At 37.3% G+C, this 21,510-nt stretch overlaps 1 protein-coding gene and 1 long non-coding RNA gene across 3 annotated transcripts; both read right to left on the reverse strand.

Annotated features, from left to right (window-relative positions):
* Nucleotides 1-1,977: 1,977 nt before the first annotated feature.
* Nucleotides 1,978-8,929, reverse strand: LOC129893421 (uncharacterized). The gene is made up of 4 exons (XR_008767435.1): nucleotides 8,728-8,929; nucleotides 8,546-8,624; nucleotides 8,131-8,275; nucleotides 1,978-2,507 (listed from the first exon to the last, which is right to left on the reverse strand). It is a non-coding gene; the product is annotated as an uncharacterized LOC129893421 (long non-coding RNA).
* A 152-nt stretch (nucleotides 8,930-9,081) lies between these two features.
* Nucleotides 9,082-21,308, reverse strand: LOC129893353 (uncharacterized). 2 transcript variants are annotated; one of them, XM_055968870.1, is made up of 15 exons: nucleotides 21,203-21,308; nucleotides 20,922-21,003; nucleotides 19,303-19,838; nucleotides 18,943-19,207; nucleotides 17,841-18,136; nucleotides 16,029-16,214; nucleotides 15,104-15,841; nucleotides 14,912-15,006; nucleotides 14,765-14,824; nucleotides 14,556-14,644; nucleotides 12,215-12,817; nucleotides 12,027-12,101; nucleotides 11,270-11,340; nucleotides 11,124-11,181; nucleotides 9,082-10,279 (listed from the first exon to the last, which is right to left on the reverse strand). In XM_055968870.1, exons 3-15 carry the CDS (start codon nucleotides 19,716-19,718, stop codon nucleotides 9,395-9,397), a joined length of 3,837 nt encoding a protein of 1,278 aa, XP_055824845.1. In that variant the 5' UTR covers nucleotides 19,719-19,838; nucleotides 20,922-21,003; nucleotides 21,203-21,308; the 3' UTR covers nucleotides 9,082-9,394. The 2 variants fall into 2 exon arrangements, with proteins under 2 accessions (XP_055824845.1, XP_055824846.1); XM_055968871.1 differs by having other exon boundaries at nucleotides 21,209-21,305.
* Between the last annotated feature and the right edge of the window lie 202 nt (nucleotides 21,309-21,510).

The following is a 21,510-nucleotide window of genomic DNA, read 5'->3' on the forward strand; positions in this document are numbered from 1 at the left end:
TTATCGTTGCACAAAATACAAAGCAAGTCTATTACGCTCCACATCTGCTGCATAGAGATAAGGCTGATTGGTGGATTGTAATAAAGACAAAGCCTGTGGGAAGAATAGAAATTGAAAATTTATTAGACGTGGCATGCCAAAATGATGTCGCACTTGTTCAACAACAAGTTGGTGCTGAATTAGAAATCACACTAGAACATCCTCAACACATATTAGAAGAAGTTTCTAATGATGAGATAATGACAAATGTCGAGAAAGAAATAAATGAGGATGAAGAATGCGATGAATCATTTGAGGAGGAAGAATGGGATGATGAAAATAAAACAACTGAGGAGGAAGAATGGGAGAATATTGATGAAAATAAAACAAGCGAGGAGGGAGAGTGGTAAAATGATAGCTTATAGCTAGTATGTAAGAATACATAGCCCCCACTCCTTAGATACATTACTCCCTTAGTTTTCGAATATTTTTATAAAGTTTGATATATTTGACTAACTTTGAAATAATTTTATAAGTCTTTAAACTACTATTTTTATATTTTTGAATGTTTTATTAAGTTGTGGATGTTATATTATATGTGTGGTGTTTGTTGTTGATTGTATTGTTGGGTTGTGTATTGATTATAATTGAAATAAAAATATAATGCAGGTGGGTTGCAAAAATTGCAGGTTTTCTGATGTCAAAAAAATGCAGAAAAAGCTATGGACAGGGCACTTTTGTCCGTCGCTTTTTCTGCATTTTTTTAAAACAAATTAGAAAAGAAACAGACAGGGTCGCCACGTTCGTCGCTTTGTTCTTCATAGTGAAGAACAATGAAAAACAAAGCGACGGACATAGAAACATTGTCTGTCGCTTTTTTGAAAATTAAAAATAGAATATAGCAACGTAGTCCGCCGCTATATTCTTCATGCTCGAGAACAAAGTGACACAGTCTGTAGCTTTTTGAAAAGCGTCGAGGCAAAAAGCGATGAAAGTGATTGTGTCGCATTTCCGTCAATTTTGTCCAAAAAAGTGATGGACTACATCACTTTTTGACCGCTTTTTAGTAGTGAACGACAATTTGAAGAGGAAAAGGCTAACACCAATGGTTGAATAATTAATGAGATTGATAACATGCTGATTTTGAAATGTAGTTGATTGATAGAAATTACAGATTGATAATTAAAAGATTATTAGTAAAGGATATTTTTCTTCTTTTTCAAATCTGATCCAAAGCCTTTTTGGGTGATATTAATACATGTCATTTTATCTATAGTTGATTAGATTAATTTTGCAAATTTTTTACACGAGAGTTTGAAAGCTTATTTGGAACCAACCATGGTAAATCCGTTTGAAAACTTATTTGGAATCAACCATGGTAAATCCGATAGAGATGGTGATGGCAACATCAGCTTAGAAATGGTGAGTGGTGGAGAAATTTGACCATTGTTGTTCAGGAGAATAAAGAAAAAAATATACATTTATGAAAGAGATTTAAAAAATGATATTTGTTTTTGGTGCTAAAAGAGTGAAATATGCTCACTTTACCAGCTAATTATCTGAGGAGGTAACAAGTTCAATATTAAACACTCCAAGGGTGATAAAACTCCCGTAAAATTGAAGTGTATAATTAAAAATCTGAATATAGATTGAGAGGACATTTTGCTATTTTCTCACATTAGAATGGAGGAAAATTTAAAAATTAAAAATTAAAACAGAAACAAGAGATAAAGAAAATGAAAAACAAAAAGAAAGCAGAAAAACGCAAAAATGAAGGAGCCAAAATTGGTTATGGAGAAAGAAGAAAATAAAAAATAACATAATTTGAAAACAAAATAAATGAACAATGAAGGAAAAAAGAACGGAAAACGAGAAAAAGGAAGGAAAAGAAAGAAAAAAATAGAGAAATAAAAAATAAATGAACAAAAAAGGATATTTATATTATTATTAGTTGTACACTGATAAGAACTTATATAAATTACTCTATGATTAAGAAAAAACAAACAAACAAAAAAGACATGGAAGAGATAAGAGAGGCGATGCTCAAAACCACCATTAGTTTTCTTTCAAGCAAACCCTTTCAACATTCTTCCAAGTCACCTAATTTAAGAGAAATCTTGCTATTTGTACAGATGTTTAGTTCTTAGGCCAATTGGAAACTAATACAAAGCATTGTGCCTTCACAAACTAAGCTTAAACATTAAGCTGGGCTGAATATTAATGGAAATGAGAGATGCATTTGCTTGCACACTAGCTGGTTACGTAGCCAAGATGTTCTACCAGGTTTGGCTTTAGAGCTTGGAATGTGATACTGATAACATCTCCAAGTCTTTATTCCGGAAAAGTTGCTTTTTAAACTTCTTCACAAGCCTCTTCCAAACTTTCTTCCATCAGTGGCATGGCCTAAATTGGACTTCTTTATCTTCAATCTCCTTTGGCAATAGACCTCCCTCCTCCTTGGAATGATCGACCTCCCTGATTTGGTATCACTCTCTCCTTGCAATGCTTCGACCTCAAACTGGGAAGTTCTAAACAAATGGCAGATAAGAACTTAAGAAAACAGAACTCATAACACACTACTTGTATAGCACTACAAAATGTACATAAACTTTCCATCTGATTCTAACCTTTGTTTCCTAACTAAGCATTTGCTACACAACATGATATCATTGTCAGTCAATGTTCATTACCTTCTAATACATCCCAGGTGTCTTAGGAAAACCCAAATGCCAAAAAGTGTTCCCAAAACCCATGTCCCTTGGGATATTAATGAGAAATCTCAATTTACATGGTCATATGTTTTCTGTATATCCGACTTGCATGGTAACCCTGGTTCCTGACCCTTCATTCTTGAATCAACACACTCATTAGCAATTAGAACTACATCCACAATTTGCCTTCCCTTCATAAAGATCATTGGTTGCTTGCTTAACAGTTTATCCACCATTTCTTCAACCTTTCAGACAAAATCTTGGACAAGATATTCTTATAAACAATGACAATTAAGCTTAGGAGTTTGAAATCCTTCAACTCTTTAGGCCCCCCTCTTCTTGGAAGGAGAACTACATATGTAGCATTGAAACTTTTCCCAAAATATGAATGGTTTCCATAAAATCTCCCTGAAGTCTTGACAACCTCCCAGCATGCATGCAAGAAACTCAGAGTACCTTTCAGGCCTGGGAGCCTTTTCCTCCTCACATCTTGATGCATTCAAGAACCTCCTGTTCCTCAAAATTCCTTTGTAAGAACCCCAATTCCTCCTCAGAAATACACTAAGCATTCTCCAAATTAAATTGTGGTCTCCATGTCTCTGTCTCTATATATAACTTCTGGTAAAAGGTAAAAAAAAAATCCCTTAATAGCTTCAGGGTCAGTAATCTCTGCCCCATCTACTAACAGTACATCAATGTGATTGTGCATGCATTAGCATCCTATGAAAGAATTTTGTTCTTATCTCCCTGCTTCAACCTGAGGATTCTGGACCTCTTGTCTTCAGGCTACCTCCCCATTTTGCAATTTCTTCCTCTCCATTGCTAAAGTTAGCCTTTTGAGATATTTCATCATCTGAAGGAACCCTCAGTTGTTGTACCTTGTCTAGTTGATGTATCCTATCTAATATATCACTCTTCTTTCTTTACAAGCTACCAAAATTCGCCAGATTCCACTCCTTTAACTTCCCCTTCAACATTTTCAGTTTGGTAGTTGGGATAAATCTGGTTGCCAGTCATCCACATTGCTTCACCTTCTCCTTAAAAGCTTCTATCAGTAACCACCATTTTTCAAGTTTGATATCAAATTTATTTACAACCCCTTCCCCACACTGTAACATAATAGGACTGTGATTAGATACCACTCTTGAAAGTGTGGATTGCCTGATGTCATTGAAACTGTCATCCTATATTGTGAAAAAAAAAGTAATAGTACAAATATAACCCCGAACTATCATAAATGGTATGTAAATACCCTCCATTATACTTTAAGATTATATATACCCTTACAGTCAATTTTTGGGTTGTGTATACCCAAAGGCTAACGGACTGACACGTGGCATCATCTTAATAATTTTACCCATAAATTAAAAACTCACCCATCTACCACAATCTAACCCACCCATGACCCATATATCTTAAAGAGCCTGATGGAGAGAGGCAGAATGGAACAGAAAAGAGGTCCACAGCCACCATTTATGAAGGAGAAGCCTAACAAGTACTGATCACAATAGGATCAAGATTATTATTTTTTTGAATTGAAACGGGAGAAGTCAAAGTTCTTGAAAAAATAGCCAAAGTGCACTTGAATAGTGAACCGAACCAGAAGCAAAAAAAGACCAAACCACCCAAATCAAGCAAAATCGAATAAATTGAAAGAGCGAAATTGAACCGAAGATAGATCTCACGCTTTGGTGGTAGTAACAACTAACAAGCCCATAATGTTGGAAAAGATTATTCTTGTATTGGATTAGGCTCTAAGTATGTTGAATCAGGAGCTGAAACAAGGTGGAGGGGGAGAGTGGGGCCTGAGGCTTGGCGGAGGGTCGAAACCCCTCTTCGTAAGCTTTTATCTTGGAGAGGACTCGGAGTGCCAAGAACAACTGTGATTCTCATTGAAATTGTCAAAATTATTGGTCGTGTGGTGTCAAAACAACACCAATTCTCTTCAAAAGCAGTTGAAATCAGTTGGGTCGAGCTGGAAGCCTAAAACAACATTGGTTAGTTTGACGTGAAATTGAAGAAGAAGACGATGTAGAGGGTTTTTTAGTCATTTAAATTTGGGTTAGGTGTTTAAGATACGGGTGGGTTAGATTGTAGTAGATGGGTAGGTTATGGGTAAAAATTAAAATAATTTTGGGTAAAATTATTAGATGATGCCACGTGTCAGTCCGTTAGCATTAAGGGTATACACAACCCAAAAAATTGACCGTAAGGGTATATATAATCTTAAAGTATAACAGATGGTATTTACATACCATTTATGATAGTTCGGGGATATATTTGTACTTTTTTCGGGAAAAAAATAATCATGTCCCTCCTGGAAACCTCGTCCTGATTGTTCCCTGTTCCAACTTCCAAGTATATGAGCTACCACACAAATGGAGACTCATTAGTTCTAGTTATTTTATGATTTTTTAAAACTCCTCCATAGCTCTAGTGAGATTAGAATTGTTACTTCTTTCATTTGTGAACCTTGTAACATTCAAATCCCCTCGGACAACACAAGGGCTCCTACAAACTCCTCTAGTAACAGCCACTTCCCACTTATAATAATCTTCTCTCCTCTATGCAGTTAGGGCCATATACTCATATGATACACCATGTGAATTTTTGATTCATACACGTCTTTTGGCATGAGAAATTGTTGCTACCTGCATTGATTAAGTCTCCCTTGTATCCTCTTTTGTCCAATATGATCACCATACCCCCATCTAATGCCATTTGCCTCTAGATGCACATAATGTACCCATCTGCTCCCCCATGTCTTGTATAGCAACTCAGATCTCCTTCTAACTTTGTCTCTTGTTGCCTTCTATTTCCCCAACAACAATTTTATAATATCCCTTTTTCCCTTTCAATTCAATCCCCTCATCAACACAACAAAAACATACTCAATATAGTCCCACAAAGTGAGGTCTGGGGAGGGTAGAGTTTACGCAAACTTTACCCCCACCTCAGAGGTAGAGAGGTTGTTTCCACTAGACCCTCGGCTCAAGGAAAAATAGTCCAAAGTAGTCCCAATTCAATCACCTCATATTCCATGAAATAATGTCTTCATTGATCGCCTGATTTGATAAGCTTGCCCCCATTCCTTGGTTCTCCATTCTTATATCTAATGTTGCATATCAAATCAACCTCTGTATTAGGTCCCCTAGGTTGAGTCATAGACTAGCACATCTGAACAGTACACTCCACCCTATTCCCCGTCTTCAGTCAAGGAAAAACAATTCTTAGAGAAAATATTCTCATGTTTTCTTTTATCAATCTTCATAAAAAGAGATAAAGCATCCCATTCACAACCTTGAAAATGAATCCCAAGGTCCTTACTCACCTTCTTCATTAAGAGAGAAACTCTTTGTACCTAGATTTTAAGAATTCTTCTACTGGCAATTATCTGAATCTTCCCCTTGTTCTCCCCATGCATGACTTGATTTCCTTCCTCCTTCATTTTTCCTACTTCCTCCCCATCTTCTCCCTTTTCAGATCAAGAGTTTAGCACTTTGGTTAATTGCATGTCATTGAATCCCATTCCAAGTTGCAACATTTCTTGTTCCTCTACGAATTCTCCTAGCTCCGTCTTCAAAAGTTATCGCAGAAACAATTTCAACAGAAAGTTTGATTGCTCTCTTCCATCATTGGATCTACGAAAAACCTTTGTTCCTCCATCATCTTTGTCTAGCTCGAACTGGCTTAATAATTTCAAAGGACATATCTGTCACCTTAATATATTCCCCCCACTTTTTAAATAGAATGGATGGACTACCCAACTCACTAACTCCTCGCTCATTTTCTAAAGATACCACTTGATTTAAATTTGGCCTATCAATTTTGCCCCCAACCACATCTTTTAGTACATCAGACCCCCCCTCCTTATCCAAAGTTGTATCCGCGCCAAGTGTCCCCTCATGTATCTTCATTTTAAAATTCAAATTTGCATCTCCTTTTTTGTAGCACCCCATCAATTTCTAGAACAGGACTACCACACTATAGATCCTAGGTACCCCCCTTTCCTTACCCACTTGTCGCTGTTTGCAAAACCTTTCACTCCAAATTGGAAAGTAGTAGGAATAATCCTCCCCATCAATGTCAACGGCTCGAAGGATCTATTCCATTGTCCTCTTCATCCTCATGCTAGCCCAATGCATATGATTTTTTAGCTCAATTTCTTCGTCATTTTCAATGCATCTATCACATTTTTTGCCTATTGCTCTCATCATTTCTTTTGTCCATAGATGTAAAAGGCAAGTCCAGCACTCTAATCCATGTCCCGACAAATTGATGCTCTTCCAGAACGCACCCAGATAATGGTGACCACCAGGTTAACTTCAGATTTTTTTTTCTTGCCATTTCCAATCTCCGATCAGAGTATGTTCCACCATTTTCCTAGATGGGTACTCGAACAAGATTTGATAATTGGTCTTTCTAAAGGCCCCAATGGTATTTCCCCATTTGCCTTATACCCATTTCTGTGCCACGGTCTGTTTTGGGATCTCTTCTCCGTCGAAGTGTCCCACGAAGCATCTGCCCAAAATTTCTCTATCAGCAATTTCCAACGCTTCTGTACCGCTGATGCTACTACCTTCACTTGCTTCCCCTGCTTCCATATTGATTTTTCTGGCCATAGCTGTCCATCTTCTTCTGTTGGTAACTCAGCAAAAGATGAAACCAGTTATGGAGTTTGTACCTCTTCTGTAATGTGAACCCTTCTATTAATACAACTTTCGATTTTGTTTGCTAGCTCATCCCATCCTGTATTGGATGCTATCCCTGGTAGTATAATGATTGATCTTTCGCTCCCCTGGAATGCTACAATAGAAATAAATCTGCCATAGTCATTAAATCTCTTTGTGCAGAAATAAATGGTGTGGTGGTCCCTAAGCTTCCACCTCTTAACTTCATCCCCTCTGCTTTCAGATGCCAAGTGCAATAAATGACATACCAAGACATAACTTTCAAACTAATTGTCGTTCTTCATAGAAAGTTCTTCCTTATTTCCTCCCAGTCAAACCATGATCCCACTGCAGTTACATTCGGTGATATCATATGACTTGTCTCCAGCATTAAAATAGATTTTGTCGTCCATCTTTTTGACCAATCACTGATTGATTGAAGAAAGCACAGTTGTCTAGATCGTTGGCAACTTGGAGTAAATACAACTCATTTGCAATCAAAGCCATATCTATATTTATTTTGCATTCTACAAAAACATTCATTTAGCACCTTCTTAAGCCTAAGGAGAGCAACTTAGAATTTTTTTTATACATACTCCCCACTGCACTTGTATGTCTAAAGCTGATGTTCACTGTACTTTCGGTCTTTGGTATCACTTATAAGAAGGGTGAAGAATGAACTTGAACCTTTTGAAATAGTTTCTCTTTTCAAATTGTCCAGTAGCATGGAAATGGTTGTGTGTGTTTACTTAATAAAGGAAATATTTTACCTGATAAGGCAGAGAAGACTCCTAGCAGTATGGCAAATTGATGGCCAACAACAACTATTGCTCACGCTGGTACTATCTGACCCTCTCTTCAAGTGTCTGAAGTAGTTCTCTTTCTCCCTCTCCCTCAATCTTTTCTGGTTATCCTCTGTGAAGTATCAAAAAAGAGGGAAATGTTGCAGTTCCTAAATCTTATGGCAATCTCGGCTCAAGAAATATGGAAATATAATAACTAAAATAATAAAACACAAAAATACAACCAGTATGGTTGCAGTATCGAGTAACCATGCTACCATATCCAATAAAAGAATAACATAAATGCAGAATCTTCAGAGGCATGCAAGACAAAATTTCAAAAGAGAAGATCCCGCATACAGTCAGACTTGACTCATATAAAAGCAATAGATGAGAATGCAACCTCCACAGGATGATGTACCCCAAACGCTACTCGAATTAAAAGACGGTTTTCCATCACAGTTATCAAGTGAGGAGGGAATCTGTCATAAAAATTCAAATCAGAGCTAATAAAAACCAGTTAGTTTAAATACGACCATAAAGTAATACCATGAAGAACGCAATTTTTCATTGCCCATGATATACCTGAGGTGCATTTTGCCTTGCTTTGATGTTAAAAGATTCCTTGCGAGTTGGTATCCTACAAACAGCAGGAGCGCACCTAATAGACAGAACATGGAACTTGCAGGTTTTAGCAATAGGCTAACTCCTTATAATAATAGATAGCAATGAGAACCACCAATAGATCACCCATAAGCCATGAGAGCTTATCCTACAATCGCAAACCATAAGAGTTCCTGAATAATATAAATGCCAAAAAAAAGTCATCATGATGGCAAATGTGGTATGCTAGATAGTAGAAGAAATTCACCAAATACGACAAAATGAGCAACTAAACCTATATAATTAGGCAACATCGAAACTGGTAACAGAAGGATGAGATGACTTAAATAAAATGGTTTTATTGAACACTTACAATTTATGTACAGAGGACATCATTTCCTTACCTGTATTGCTAAAATACAGTGTTCCTATGTACTATAACTACAATACTATCTTAAAAGTTGTACAAAATCTTTACAGTCAGAGTAAGTTGAAAGGGACAAAACCCAAAAGAGTGGGAGAGTTAACTCAAAAATGAAGTCGTACACAAGTATCTGAAAGAATACATTGCCCTAATTATGGACCGACGGTCACAGAAGCCTGTTTCTCCAGAGATCGGCAATCAATAGGAATTATAGCAAAGGTGACTTCAAACCATCATATTCAATTCTGACAGATCATCCATTGGAATCTCAAGGCCCATAAAGTCGTGATCTTGCAATCCATCATCATCTATGTTCAACCATGAACCTATGTCCTGTCCCTGACCATCAAAGTCATCGGGGGCACCTAAAACATCCATTCCAGGAAGTTGCAGACCAGATAAATCAATGGGATCCTCTAATTCATCCAAGTCATAATCATTCTTATCCTTGCCAGTGCCACTGGCACTGATATCACTTGGATTCACCATTGAAGACGCTGGTGCTTTAGGTTGCCCTGACATCTTGCCTAGAAGGCCATTGACAGAAGTGGATAATTGAGTAGTTTTCAGCTTAGATTTTGCTTTAGGCTTTCTTTCTCCCTTAACATTGGAAGAGGCAGGTCGACCAATCTTTATTGATCCACTATGAGATGATGCCTCTCTGCCATTTCCTTTTCCTTCTCGGTCCCTCTCACTTCTCTTCCCTTTTGTACTGCTTGAAAGTGAACATCCAATGCCTGACAGAGCACCAGAAGATGCAGCAATGCTAGTACCAAGGACATCTTCCAACTCCCTCCGCTTGACTCTACTTGCTTCAGAATATAAATTGGCTACAAAAACTGTGTCCTGGTTTAGAGATGGGCTCTGCTGTGGGCTAAAATAAGATTTTGCCGCTTCACTGTCAGTGTTGGATTCTGTTTGTCCATCACTAAGGCGGGATATAGCAGAAAGGAACATATCCTTGTACAACGGCTCCCTGAAGCAGCTTTTTCCTGTCTCCTCAAATTCTATGCATCGATCCAAAGTTCGCTTGACCAATGCTAAGGCAGCTTGCTTGGCCATTTTTCCACTAGCACTCTTTGCCCCATGCACATTTGGACCCCAACATCTCTGTCGAGGCAAGACAATGTCAATGAATAATTTTCATGATTCAAATTTTACAAGTTCAACTACAACTTGACACTGCGATAATACAGACACAATTTTGTTATCAACTACTAAAGGCAGTATACAAGAGTCAGCACAATTCAGTCACGCACTACAATGAAAAGAAGATACTATAGATAGATGATACCATTAGCAACCAAGATAACTCAATTCTAACCTAAAGGATTGCAGAAAAAGAGAGAACTAGAGACATACGCAAGCAGAATAGCCTTGAAATTAATCAAGAACACTGCTTTCACGAAGACACAGACAAATAGACAGAAAAATATCAACTCGTCAAACATTAGTGTGCAACGAATTATATGTAGAACACTGCAGATCCAACATTGAATTATATATAAGAAACAAAGACAGGAGCGTGACTATTGTTTCCCCCTTTTGCCTTGGAGGAAGAAATTGGAATGATATCAAGGCAGTCTGTTTTTGATTATAGGAAATATGGAAAGCAAAAATGGAGATTGATTCTGCGTAAAGTGCTGAGCAGAATTGAAGGGAATAATATGCATCTAACCAAGGGGGATAATTTTCCACAGTAGTAAGGCACCTAAACCTAACATTAGATACTCAGTTCAAGGTCTTTTAAGAGGGGAGATAAACACTCACCCACAAAGATGAAAGAAGCAGCATAAGTTCCAAAGCTATGTTAATTTAACAATCAGTTGATACCATAAACAGATAACTGAACTCTGATCCTCCATCCATCCATTAGTAGTATACAGTTCTCCCATTAAATTTTGGAGGACAATCTAACAACCAGGAAAGGAATTGGTTAAAATGTTCAACCTACCATATATTTCTCGTATGCCATTTCCACAAGTTTGTCAAGAGCATGCTGTTCGAATTCCCTATAAAACAATTAAATGCTTGAGTTATTATGTCAATGAATGATGTTAAGCAAGGATCAAGGTAATGCATCTGAAAGAAGCATAATACTTTTCTTGAAACTCCCTCATCTCTGCTGCTGAATTCAATAGCTTTCCCAGCATCTCTTTCTTCTTAGAAACCTATGCAACAAGCAATCACATGAGAAAGGCTACCAGCAGAGACAATCTAAGTAGGCTGCACACTCCATAAAGGTAAAAGTAAAAAGCACTATTGAAAGAATTATAGACAGCAGGCTGACAGGCAAAGGCACTTCACTGGTTCAAACACCCCAACTGTAAATAGGAACAATAGGGGAAGGAAACTGCTTAAACTTCAGGCCTATATGACTCACAAGAGGAGAAAGCAATAAGCTCTAGGAAAGTTAAAAGGAAAAGCTCTAGAAACTGTAACTTCCCTCCTTCCCAGTAGAAGTTAATTTCCCTTTTCCGAAACACCTTTGCTCTTCATACGCATTTGGCATGGTGCTAGAAGCTTGTGCAACGATGCTTTTGTTGTACTGACCCATATTTGGATATTCACATCAAAATTTATAGCATTAAAGAAACTTCCTTATTGGGGATGCTCATTCAAAGAGCATCTCAATGTTAATCCTTGAAGAGGTATCCAACTTCCATGCAAAATATCCAATTCTCTCTCATTAAGTGATGATAGAATGTAAATCAATTTAGGTTCGAAAGCTGAATCACTTTTGGTCCAGCAGCAGTTGGCTCAACAAATCAGATAAGTAAGAGGAACACTAGCAAGACACAAAAAAACAGAGGCAGACAGATTACTCAAGAATGTGCCAATTCAAAAAAAGACTTACCATTTCCTGGTGCTTCTCATCCAATCCACTCGTGTCCATGCTGATTTCTTCATCCACTGTATGTGGTAAATCAGACTGCATAGACCACCATAAGCAATTAGCATACCAAGGAACAGTAAATCGAAGTGAGAAGAGCACAAAATAGAGAACTATCACCATACAACAGGCTAAGGATCCTTAAAACCTACCTCCAATTGTGGATATATTCCAATACAGTGAATCTCAAGAAGAAGTTTCTCATCAATAGACATCTCATTATACTGATACTCAGAACAAACGAAGCCAGGCAAGGTTCGCTGTTGTGGAAATAAACATTTTTGTGAATGATCATAGTTTAGAAAAAACCCCATGTCTGAGACAGATGTAACATTATTAGAGTCCATGACTTGCTCCGAATTATAAAAGGGACCCACACTAGAATTTGTTATGCATCCATTAGAGGCAGGATATTTGGAAGTTTCACTGCCATATAATATTTGTGCACAAGAAGTATCCGATTCTAAATTCATCTCCATTTCAAATCCAGATCGATAATTATCAGAATTAAGATCTTCATTCCCACTCCAATAAAGATCTTCAGGTATTAGAGCTGTCATCACTCTTTGGTACAAGGAAATATCCTTATGTTTGCTCTTTCCAGACACCACATGGTCCAGGGTACTTTCAAGACTCCGCGTTTCATTTGTATCTCTTCCAAACCCATCCAACCCAAAACTATTTGGGACTAAACTGGAACCACCAGCATCAAAAGGTTCAGATACTAGTCCTGTCAGGTTGGTCTCATGATTTACCTGTTACAAGTAGAACAATGAAGATTAGTGCATCCAGCAAAAATCATAACTAGAGGAATGGCCTGTCTGATGATATTAAAGCAACTTCGATATGGTCAAACATTTCTTTAATCTTTATCAAGCAAAATTTTTAACAACCAGAAGGTAAGCATCACATTGACAATCGATGATAAATGCAAAGACTTCTCCCGGGACAGTAAAGGTGGAAAGTTATGCACATATCCCACCACTGACATACCCCCCCTCCCCAACTAGTTAAAGAGAAAAAAATGCAGTGACAAGATGGACCATAAGGATCAGGTAGTAGAAAGCCAAAAAGCATGCGGAACTTGAGCTCAAATTTTTTATGATTTCTTTTATAAGCTAAAGCTGGAAAAAATATTATAATGCAATATCCTTTTTTATAATAAAATATTATCTTCAAAAAATTCTTAAGAATACAGAATCAGAAGCCTCCAACTTCAAAGTATCATTAAAAAGAAAACAGAAAGAAAAGAATCGGGTTGCTCCTCTAGGATTGATGGCATGGATTATGAACCAGCTAAACACCACCCACCACACCCATCTGATTTCCAAAAAAAAAAAGAAGAAAAGGAAAGGGACATCTTTTATATGTAAATAAATTGAGAAAAGGACCAAAATTGTCCCTTTTTCTTTGCTTCAAGACTCGGAATGATCCTCATCCTTTCACAGAGAGCAATAATAGTCCTTCTATGTAAAAATGGTGCAGGTTTAGTCTCCAAAACATTTTCCGTCTATCACTAATGGTAGCCGCTCACATGCATGTCACACATTAAAAACAAATTCCCCTAAAAACTAGTTGTTCTGTCTTTCCTCTTCGTCTCATTGTAGAGAGTAGATCATACCTTGTTAATAGAATTTGTTATTCTTTGCTGTAAGCAATTTCCAATTAGCTTATTTGTTATTGCTTTTGTCGATGTTCCATAGGTTAGATAGGGAGATATGATCGGGTTTCTCTTTTCTCAGAGAAAGAGGTCATAGTTATCAAGTATCATGGAAACACTGATCAACCTTCAATTCCACTTGTGCACAATTAAAAATTTGCTCCATTATTCATAATCTCCATAGTATTATGAGCAGATGATTTATTTATATAATCATGTTGGTGTTGTCTACAACCTTTTTGGTACGAATCAATTAATACCTCGAATCGACAAAATATTATTGGTTTATCGGTAATGAGTTATTAATCTTATCAATCGGAAAGAATAACAACATACCTAGTATAGTACCATAAATGGGGTATGAAAAGGGTAGAGTGTGCGCAGATCTTACCTCTATCTTGTAAGGTAGAAAGGTTGTTTTCAAAAGATTCTTGGCTCAAAGAATTTACACTCGGCTCAAATAAAGTGTTGGCTCTAATGAAAAAAGGCGCAAAGGGAGAAAAAGATACAAATATATATGTTTAATTCAAGACCAATAATTAAAAACATGAATGACAAATATATGACCAAGAAATTTTAAAAAAAAAGTATGATAAAGTGAAATAACAATTGTTTAGTGTCACTTCTTCAAAAGAGGCTCATTGGCAAGGAAAAGTTTGCCTTAGAACCTTGATGACCACATTGAAGCGCACATAAAGCGAGGCGAAGTGCTCAACACGTTTTGAGCCTCGCTTCAGGGCTTAAGAGCGCTTAAAGTGCGCCTTTGACAACACTGAGTTAACCGAATTATTATAGGCAAATATTAAAGAATCCACGAAAAAAACAGCTATCACCTGCTGCCTTAAAAAGGTTGTATCTATTTCTGACATAAATCGAAAAATTGGCTCCATCTGCTTCCAGAACGAGCTCGAGAGGGCTTGAGCTGCAATAAATATAGGTCCATCAAAAGAACATATTTTTCAAAGAATTACAAATTAAACATGTCAAATTAATGCTAAAAAGATGGATGGTTAGCAGAAAGAAAACGGTGTTGATAGTGTACCAGTGTTGGCAACAGCACTTGCAGCAGCCAGAAGCTCTTCATGCCCATCATCTGAACCAACTAAGAGAAATGAAAAGAGAAGTGAACAATCAAAGCGGAGAGTAACTCAACACCTATACAATCCAGCTACATTGTTGCTACAACTACCTAGAAAATCAGTAGCAGCATTCATTGTCGCTTGTTTCTGTCGTTTGTAAGCCTTACGATCAGCGAGCTTTCTGGTAGGAGGTCGGCCTGCTTTGCTGCATAAATAGTCACGTAAATGAAGAACAGTTATTTCTTTCGCATTGAATATGGCAGAAAAGGCCCAACCATAAAAATATAGGGATAAGGTTCAACCTTTCAGTCTTATCGAGACCGTGTCTAGAGCTTCTGAGTTGTTTTGCTGTTCCAACATTTCCAAGCTTCTCAACCATCAATGTCATCGGATTCCTAGTGGCATTAAACCCCCTCCCAGTCCTCCCTTGCCTACGAATACCATCTCCGTGATCTTCCTCACTAGCCCTCTTACTTTTCCTTGGTGGGGGCAGCAAAGACATCTTCTGAACATGGGGCCCAGATTTTTCATCTACCTCATCAGATCTGTTGCTCTTGTCCTTGGACTTGATTTCAGCCGCCCCAGACTCCTCACTTTCAGAAGCAGCTGAAGAGAAGCGATCGCTTTTTAATTTGACTTGTTGAGGGGAAGAACCACAAAGACGCCTTTCATTACTGAGAGCATCACTTGTACTATCAAGAGAAGGGTTCTCATCGTTATTGGGAACAATAGGAAAATTAGCCCTTCTTGCTGGTCGAGAGATCTTCTGTGGCCTTTGGCTGGCCCACTGAGCTACAGGTGGTGATGACGACCTTATAGAAGAGGTGCGCTTACGATTACCTGCCCCAACAGCAGATGGAATTCTGCTTGTGCAGTGAGAGGTTTCCCAATCATTAGCAGCAGCTGCCTGTTGAACCACTGCAGATAATTTTGGTGCAACCCCTGAAACTGATCGTGGAGCACGGGCAACAGAATTCCCTTTTGTACTTGAAGCAGGAGTAGCAGATATGAAATTTTCTCGAGCAGCTGTCTTCGTTTTACTGAATAAATAGAATAAATGAACATCTAAGGACAGTAAGAATATGAGGAAAATAAACCCTAAAGACGGATATCTCTCATACAAAGATTTCAAAAGCATAAGAGCAAAGATGAAATTGCAAAAGTTTCATTGTACACATTCATCCAAAATGAACAAGGAAGGACAATAAAAGAAGTTGTGTCCCATACTTTTTGATGGCTCTGATCTTCACCCTTTCTTTCTCTGAACCAATAGGCTGTTGGTCTCTTCTATCAATGAGATGGAGACTGTTCTCTTGGTCAACCTTGGACATGGAAGAACGCATTCCTAAAGGCACTTGCTGTGATACACCATCAGCTTTTCCAGTTCCAGTACTTCCTGGAGCAGCTCCAGGTCTACTTGGAAATAATAAAAGTCAGTTTAGAGTAAAGAACAAGGCTAATACTTATCAGTTACGCTATAACAAGAATGATATTGAACAACCAAGGAAAGAAAGATTATAAGTGGGTACAATTAAGTATTGGTATTTTCTTTCACCACTGACATGATTATAACTTCTATTCTTTTGCACTTCCTATAAAAAAATATGATGCTATCTCTTTTAATCTCAACTACAATTTGTTAGTTCCCAAATAATCTACATGTGAGATAGAGAAGGCAAGTTTCTAAAGTATTCCCTCTTGACTTCAGTTCTCAATACTTCATCTAGAAAGGACAATGCTTTCCCAAATTTCTTTTGATGGGTAAAGCTCATCCAAATTCAAATACACCCAATTGATGTTTCCAGCACAATTGACACACTGAATGGTAAAACTTACCACTCTCTTATTCTTCAATGTTTATTACTACCTATTGCTTCAATTTCTTAGTATCTAGCTATTTTTCTGTCATATTATTGTTGCAATCCTGTTTCGAAAACAGTTCTTTTGAGATGAGGATTTATCGGAAACAAAGTCTCTATCCCAAAGGTAGGGGGTAAGGTCTGTGTACATACTACCCTCTTCAGACCCCCTTGTGGGATTAAACTGGTATTTTGTTGTTGTTGTGCAACATGGGATACAAATCATGGCTGAAGCAGACAAACAAATAAATAAACAAGTAACTGAGAGGTCAGTTTAACCCCATTAAGGTTGAAGAACTATCTTTTCTCCTATGGTCTGATTCTGTTCCCCTCTCTCCTATGGTCTAAGGTTTAATCGGAAACAACCTCTTTACCTCCAAAGATAGGGGGTAAGGTTTGTGTATATTCCTCAGACCCCCTTGTGGGATTAAACTGGTATGGTGTTGTTGTTGTGCAACATGGGATACAAATCATGGCTGAAGCACACAAACAAATAAATAAACAAGTAATTGTGGTGAAAGAACTATCCTTTCTCCTATGCTCTGATTCAGTTCCCCTTTCTTCATATGACCCCATAAGCACGCTCTGCTGCAAATTCAAGGAGACATTCACCGAATATGCAACTGCTCCCTCCATTTCAATTTGTTTGTTTGGTTTTGACTTGGCACGGAATTTAAGAAGGTAAGGAAGACTTCTGAATCTTGTAGTCTTAGATTAAAGATATGTAGAATGCACCAAAATGTCCTTTAATCTTGTGGTCTTAAACATGCCATGTGCGAAGTTAGAAATAAAGTGTTGCCGAAAAAGAAATTCTTTTTTAAACGGACTAAAAAGGTAAGTAAGACAAACAATTGAAATGGAAGGAGTAATTGTTTTCCCGGTCAACCCAATCCTTGGGGAGGTTAGGAAGCTTATTTCTACTTCTACTACAGGATTTGCTGCTCTTTGGATCAGTGCTCCTAATAGATAATTTAAAGCAAGGTTTCACAGATAAGAAGTGCTTCCAGAGTCCAAACGATACTTAACCACAACAAAGAAAGGTAATCTACCAATAGAACATCAGCAATTCATATACGTATATATGTTCTCATAGAAAAAGGGCAGATAAAGACAAATCAAAATCTAAAACACACACATTGAAGCTGGAGGTTAAATTTGACATTGATATTTGACACAACACCTGAAGCCATGGGTATCACTAAACCTCAAGCGGCCATCAGCTATAAGACGGGATGGCAATCCTTGCTTTGGTTCCCTGTGGCCATCCATAGGTTTTGATGTCGATGAGCTTCCAGTAGTATCTGGCTTTATTCCAGATCGCTTCTTTTTCATCTTAGACTTCTCCCAGCCCTCTACAGTAATGGATGATGTCCGATCCTCTCCCTGAACAGTGCTACTATTTGGAAGTCTCAATATCTCCCTATCTCTATCCATGAACCCGGATGGCCTTGATGGAGCGCTTGCTTGTACCTCCGGCTAATTCAACAAAGCATATCCATCAGTATTGAGGATGTCGGAACTGATTCCATGCATGGTTGATGGATGAAAATGAATAAATTGAGGTGAAGTAGCATGTTGTCTAGCCAAAAGATGACATCAAGAACAAGGAAAGAAATTCACCCATCCATAACAAGAAAAAAAGATATCTTAAAAGGAATCTACCTATAAAATAAAATAAAGACAAGGAACTCCATAACCAAACATTTTTTGTTTTTTGTTATTTTTATAAGAAATACAATTTTATTGATGTGGGAGAACTCCTGAATACAAGCACTATACCAAATATGGACAGCCTACACAAAATTATGATTCTCTACAAAAGCCACCTAATCATTTATACTAACGTGGTCTCATGGCTGCCATCAAAATGGAAATAAGAAAATTCCTTAAATACACAGTTATTATCTATCCCTTCAAAAGCTTCTTCCTTCTGTACTTCCTCAAACGTAATAGACCAAGAAAGTATCTGAAAAGCACTTAACAATAAACTCAACATTACGCAAGTTAAGGTAGAGTCTATCCTAGCGGTCAACAGCATCCAATTCCATTAGCTTTTTAGACAGCCCTCAGCAATATTGTGCAGTAACAACAAGCAAATCAGGTAAGGATAGTGTCTCTCTAGGTTATTTATTCATCAGTACAGATGCAGTGATGGGAGGTGCATTAAGAAAGAGAATCTTAACTAGGAAGTATACATTTAAAGGAAAATTCTCAATTTCAAAAAAAAACTGAATAAAGTTTAAAAAGAAAATGCAACAAAACTGCAAATGAAAAATACAAACCCTCAGATCCACCATAGAAGTTCGAGTGCGCTTATTTGGAACAGCATTTTTGGTCCTTTTTTCGGACTTCTGTAGCTCAAGCTCATAACCACTCTGGGTTCCTATTTTACCAATGCCTGCTCCTGAAACTGACCGGTCACTTGAATATAACACATTGGGTCGTTCATTCGATAAGACGTCTGACCGAGATCTCTTCCTTGATGGAATGCTTGGAAAGCATTTGTTGATCACAGATAAGGATTCAGTGAATATCTTTACACGTTCCCTGGTATTTTTTCATGGAAATAAATCAAAAAAAAATCTTTATTCATGTCGACCAGGTAAAAATAAAGCAATGGAGCTAAGTATCCTAATAACTACCTTGCTTTAGTGCAGCTTTCCCGAAGACCAGCCTTCAGCCGTCTGGCTTCCTCTGGAAAGGGAGAAGAGGACGGTTTGCCTTTAGAAGACACCACAGGTGAATCCTCTACTGGCATGCCTAAAGCTAAACCAGTGAGTCTCTTAAAATCACTGTGCCTATTAAGTTTGTGCTCTGTCACCATTGCTTTTGGATCAAAACGTAAGCACTGAAAAAAGTTAGTGACATCTGTTTGTGTAATTGTTGAAGTACTTCTTGTCATGTTAGGAAGAGAAGATAAGATTGGATTCTCCATGTTCTCGCGGAAACTAGCCGACCTATCCAATGAAGCAGATGCATATGACCCACGCTGCCCAGAGGCATACAATGGCCTATCTGGGCTATTAGAAGATAGATCAAATCTGCTAGATGCTGACATCGCATCAGCTTAAACACGCTTTTCGTGTTACCCACCCAACTGACACAGAGGTGCATGGCAATACTCTACAGCAAGAATGCATGAAACCCAGCTAATTATCCCAATAGTGATGATTACAACCTGCAAGGATACCATTATGACTACATAAGATCTGCTCAGAAGAGTCCATGAAGACCATAAATAAGAAAAAAAGAAAGTAAATAACTTAATTACAGTCTAAAAGTATAACTTAATTACAGTCTAAAAGGGAACGTGCACAGCAATAGAACAATTTGTTAACATTCTTCATCAAGAAAGAACAAATTGCTAACATGAAGGAGTTTAATGCATATAAAGAAGTTTGAATACTGAAAAGTCATCCTAAATGCATTATAACCTTTAAAAGTGGTATTCAAGAGATAGGGTGATAAACTAAACCACGATGTAAACAGGTTCAATATGTGTAACCATGGAATTCCAGAAAGATAAAAGCAAGAAGATAAACACTCATAAACATTGAAGCCGTCAATAATAATCTGAATTAATAAAGGTTTTAAAAAGCTTCTGACATGATAGAAACTGTCATGCAATCCTGCAACTTCTGTGCATTAACTATCATTCACTTAATTAAAGTATCCAAGCCAACAAAGAGCTAAAATAGCCATTAATGGAAGAAAAGACAGGGGGTGACATCTAAATGTTGAAATAGTAAGAAGATGTTGCACGTCTAGTTGTCTACACCTTCGAATAGATGAGCTAACATTTACGTCAATAAATGCTCTACTGCTAATTATTTTTTACCTTTTCTTAGACTAGCACATGTATCATCACAATAAACATTGAATTCAATCTTTTTGTTCTCTCTCTCTCTCTCTCTCTCTCTCTCTCTCTCTCTCCCTCCCTCCCTCCCTCCCTCCCTCCCTCCCTCCTTCCCTCCCTCTCTCCCTTATTCATCAAGTAGGGTACACAATTTAGACAATCTTGCCATACTAAACCTTAACTCAACTTTCTACTTGGAATCATTCCACTGATGCAAGATCCACAGTTCTACTAATGAATCTTCTATGATCAAAACAAATCATCACCTTTCAAGTCAAATGCTCATATTTGACACCCACGATTTTTAGTGATACTCATACTACTAAGCTTGAACAGAAATAATAATCTCCAGAACCAATAACTTTGACAAATTTACTAAAGAATCATTAGGAAAAAAAAATTTACCTGGTAACTTATATACTGTATAAATCCACTTTTACAAAACCAAAAAGACCGTGTGATCTGGACAACCTTCGATACCAAAATTCTGAAATGATCAATAAGATACATCAGAAAGTATACTAACTCGGAGTTCAATTAGGGTTTTGAAATTCTCAAATTCTAAGATAGTTACCCAAATAATTTATTTTAAAAAATCTGGTATGCAGTAAATAAGAAAAAAAATAAACTATATCCAAATACAAATTTATTGTATATTTGCATAAACGAGGAGAAAAGGATTTTACACAGACGGAGGAAGTCGTTGATCGGTGAGAAGAGAAGGTGGTGGTGGAGGGTCGGTCGAGAAATAGCATGGATCCTTTTTTTTTTCCTTCACCGGATTTTAGCCCGCTTTTGATTTGAGCCCGGACCAAATTATTGCTAAATTTGTAAAAAAAAAAAAAAAAAAAAAAAAAAAACAATAAAAAGACTTGTTAATATTGAGTATTTTACACAAATTCCGTAGATTAAAAGCTAATTATATTTTATCACTATTTTTTTTCAAATTACAAATATTTTTAAAATATGATGGAATTCGGATACATTTCAAAAT

Source organism: Solanum dulcamara, chromosome 6 (assembly GCF_947179165.1).
Source record: "Solanum dulcamara chromosome 6, daSolDulc1.2, whole genome shotgun sequence".
Classification (NCBI taxonomy): Eukaryota; Viridiplantae; Streptophyta; class Magnoliopsida; order Solanales; family Solanaceae; genus Solanum; species Solanum dulcamara.

Excerpts from the sequence above, each read along its gene's own strand:
- LOC129893353 (XM_055968870.1), bottom strand. The coding sequence starts at position 19,718 with ATGTCAGCATCTAGCAGATTTGATCTATCTTCTAATAGCCCAGATAGG. Across the intron at positions 16,215-17,840 it reads AGTGATACCCATGGCTTCAG|ACCTGGAGCTGCTCCAGGAA; the intron begins GTGTTGTGTCAA and ends ATTTCCAAGTAG. Across the intron at positions 14,645-14,764 it reads AAGTGCTGTTGCCAACACTG|CTCAAGCCCTCTCGAGCTCG; the intron begins GTACACTATCAA and ends TATTTATTGCAG.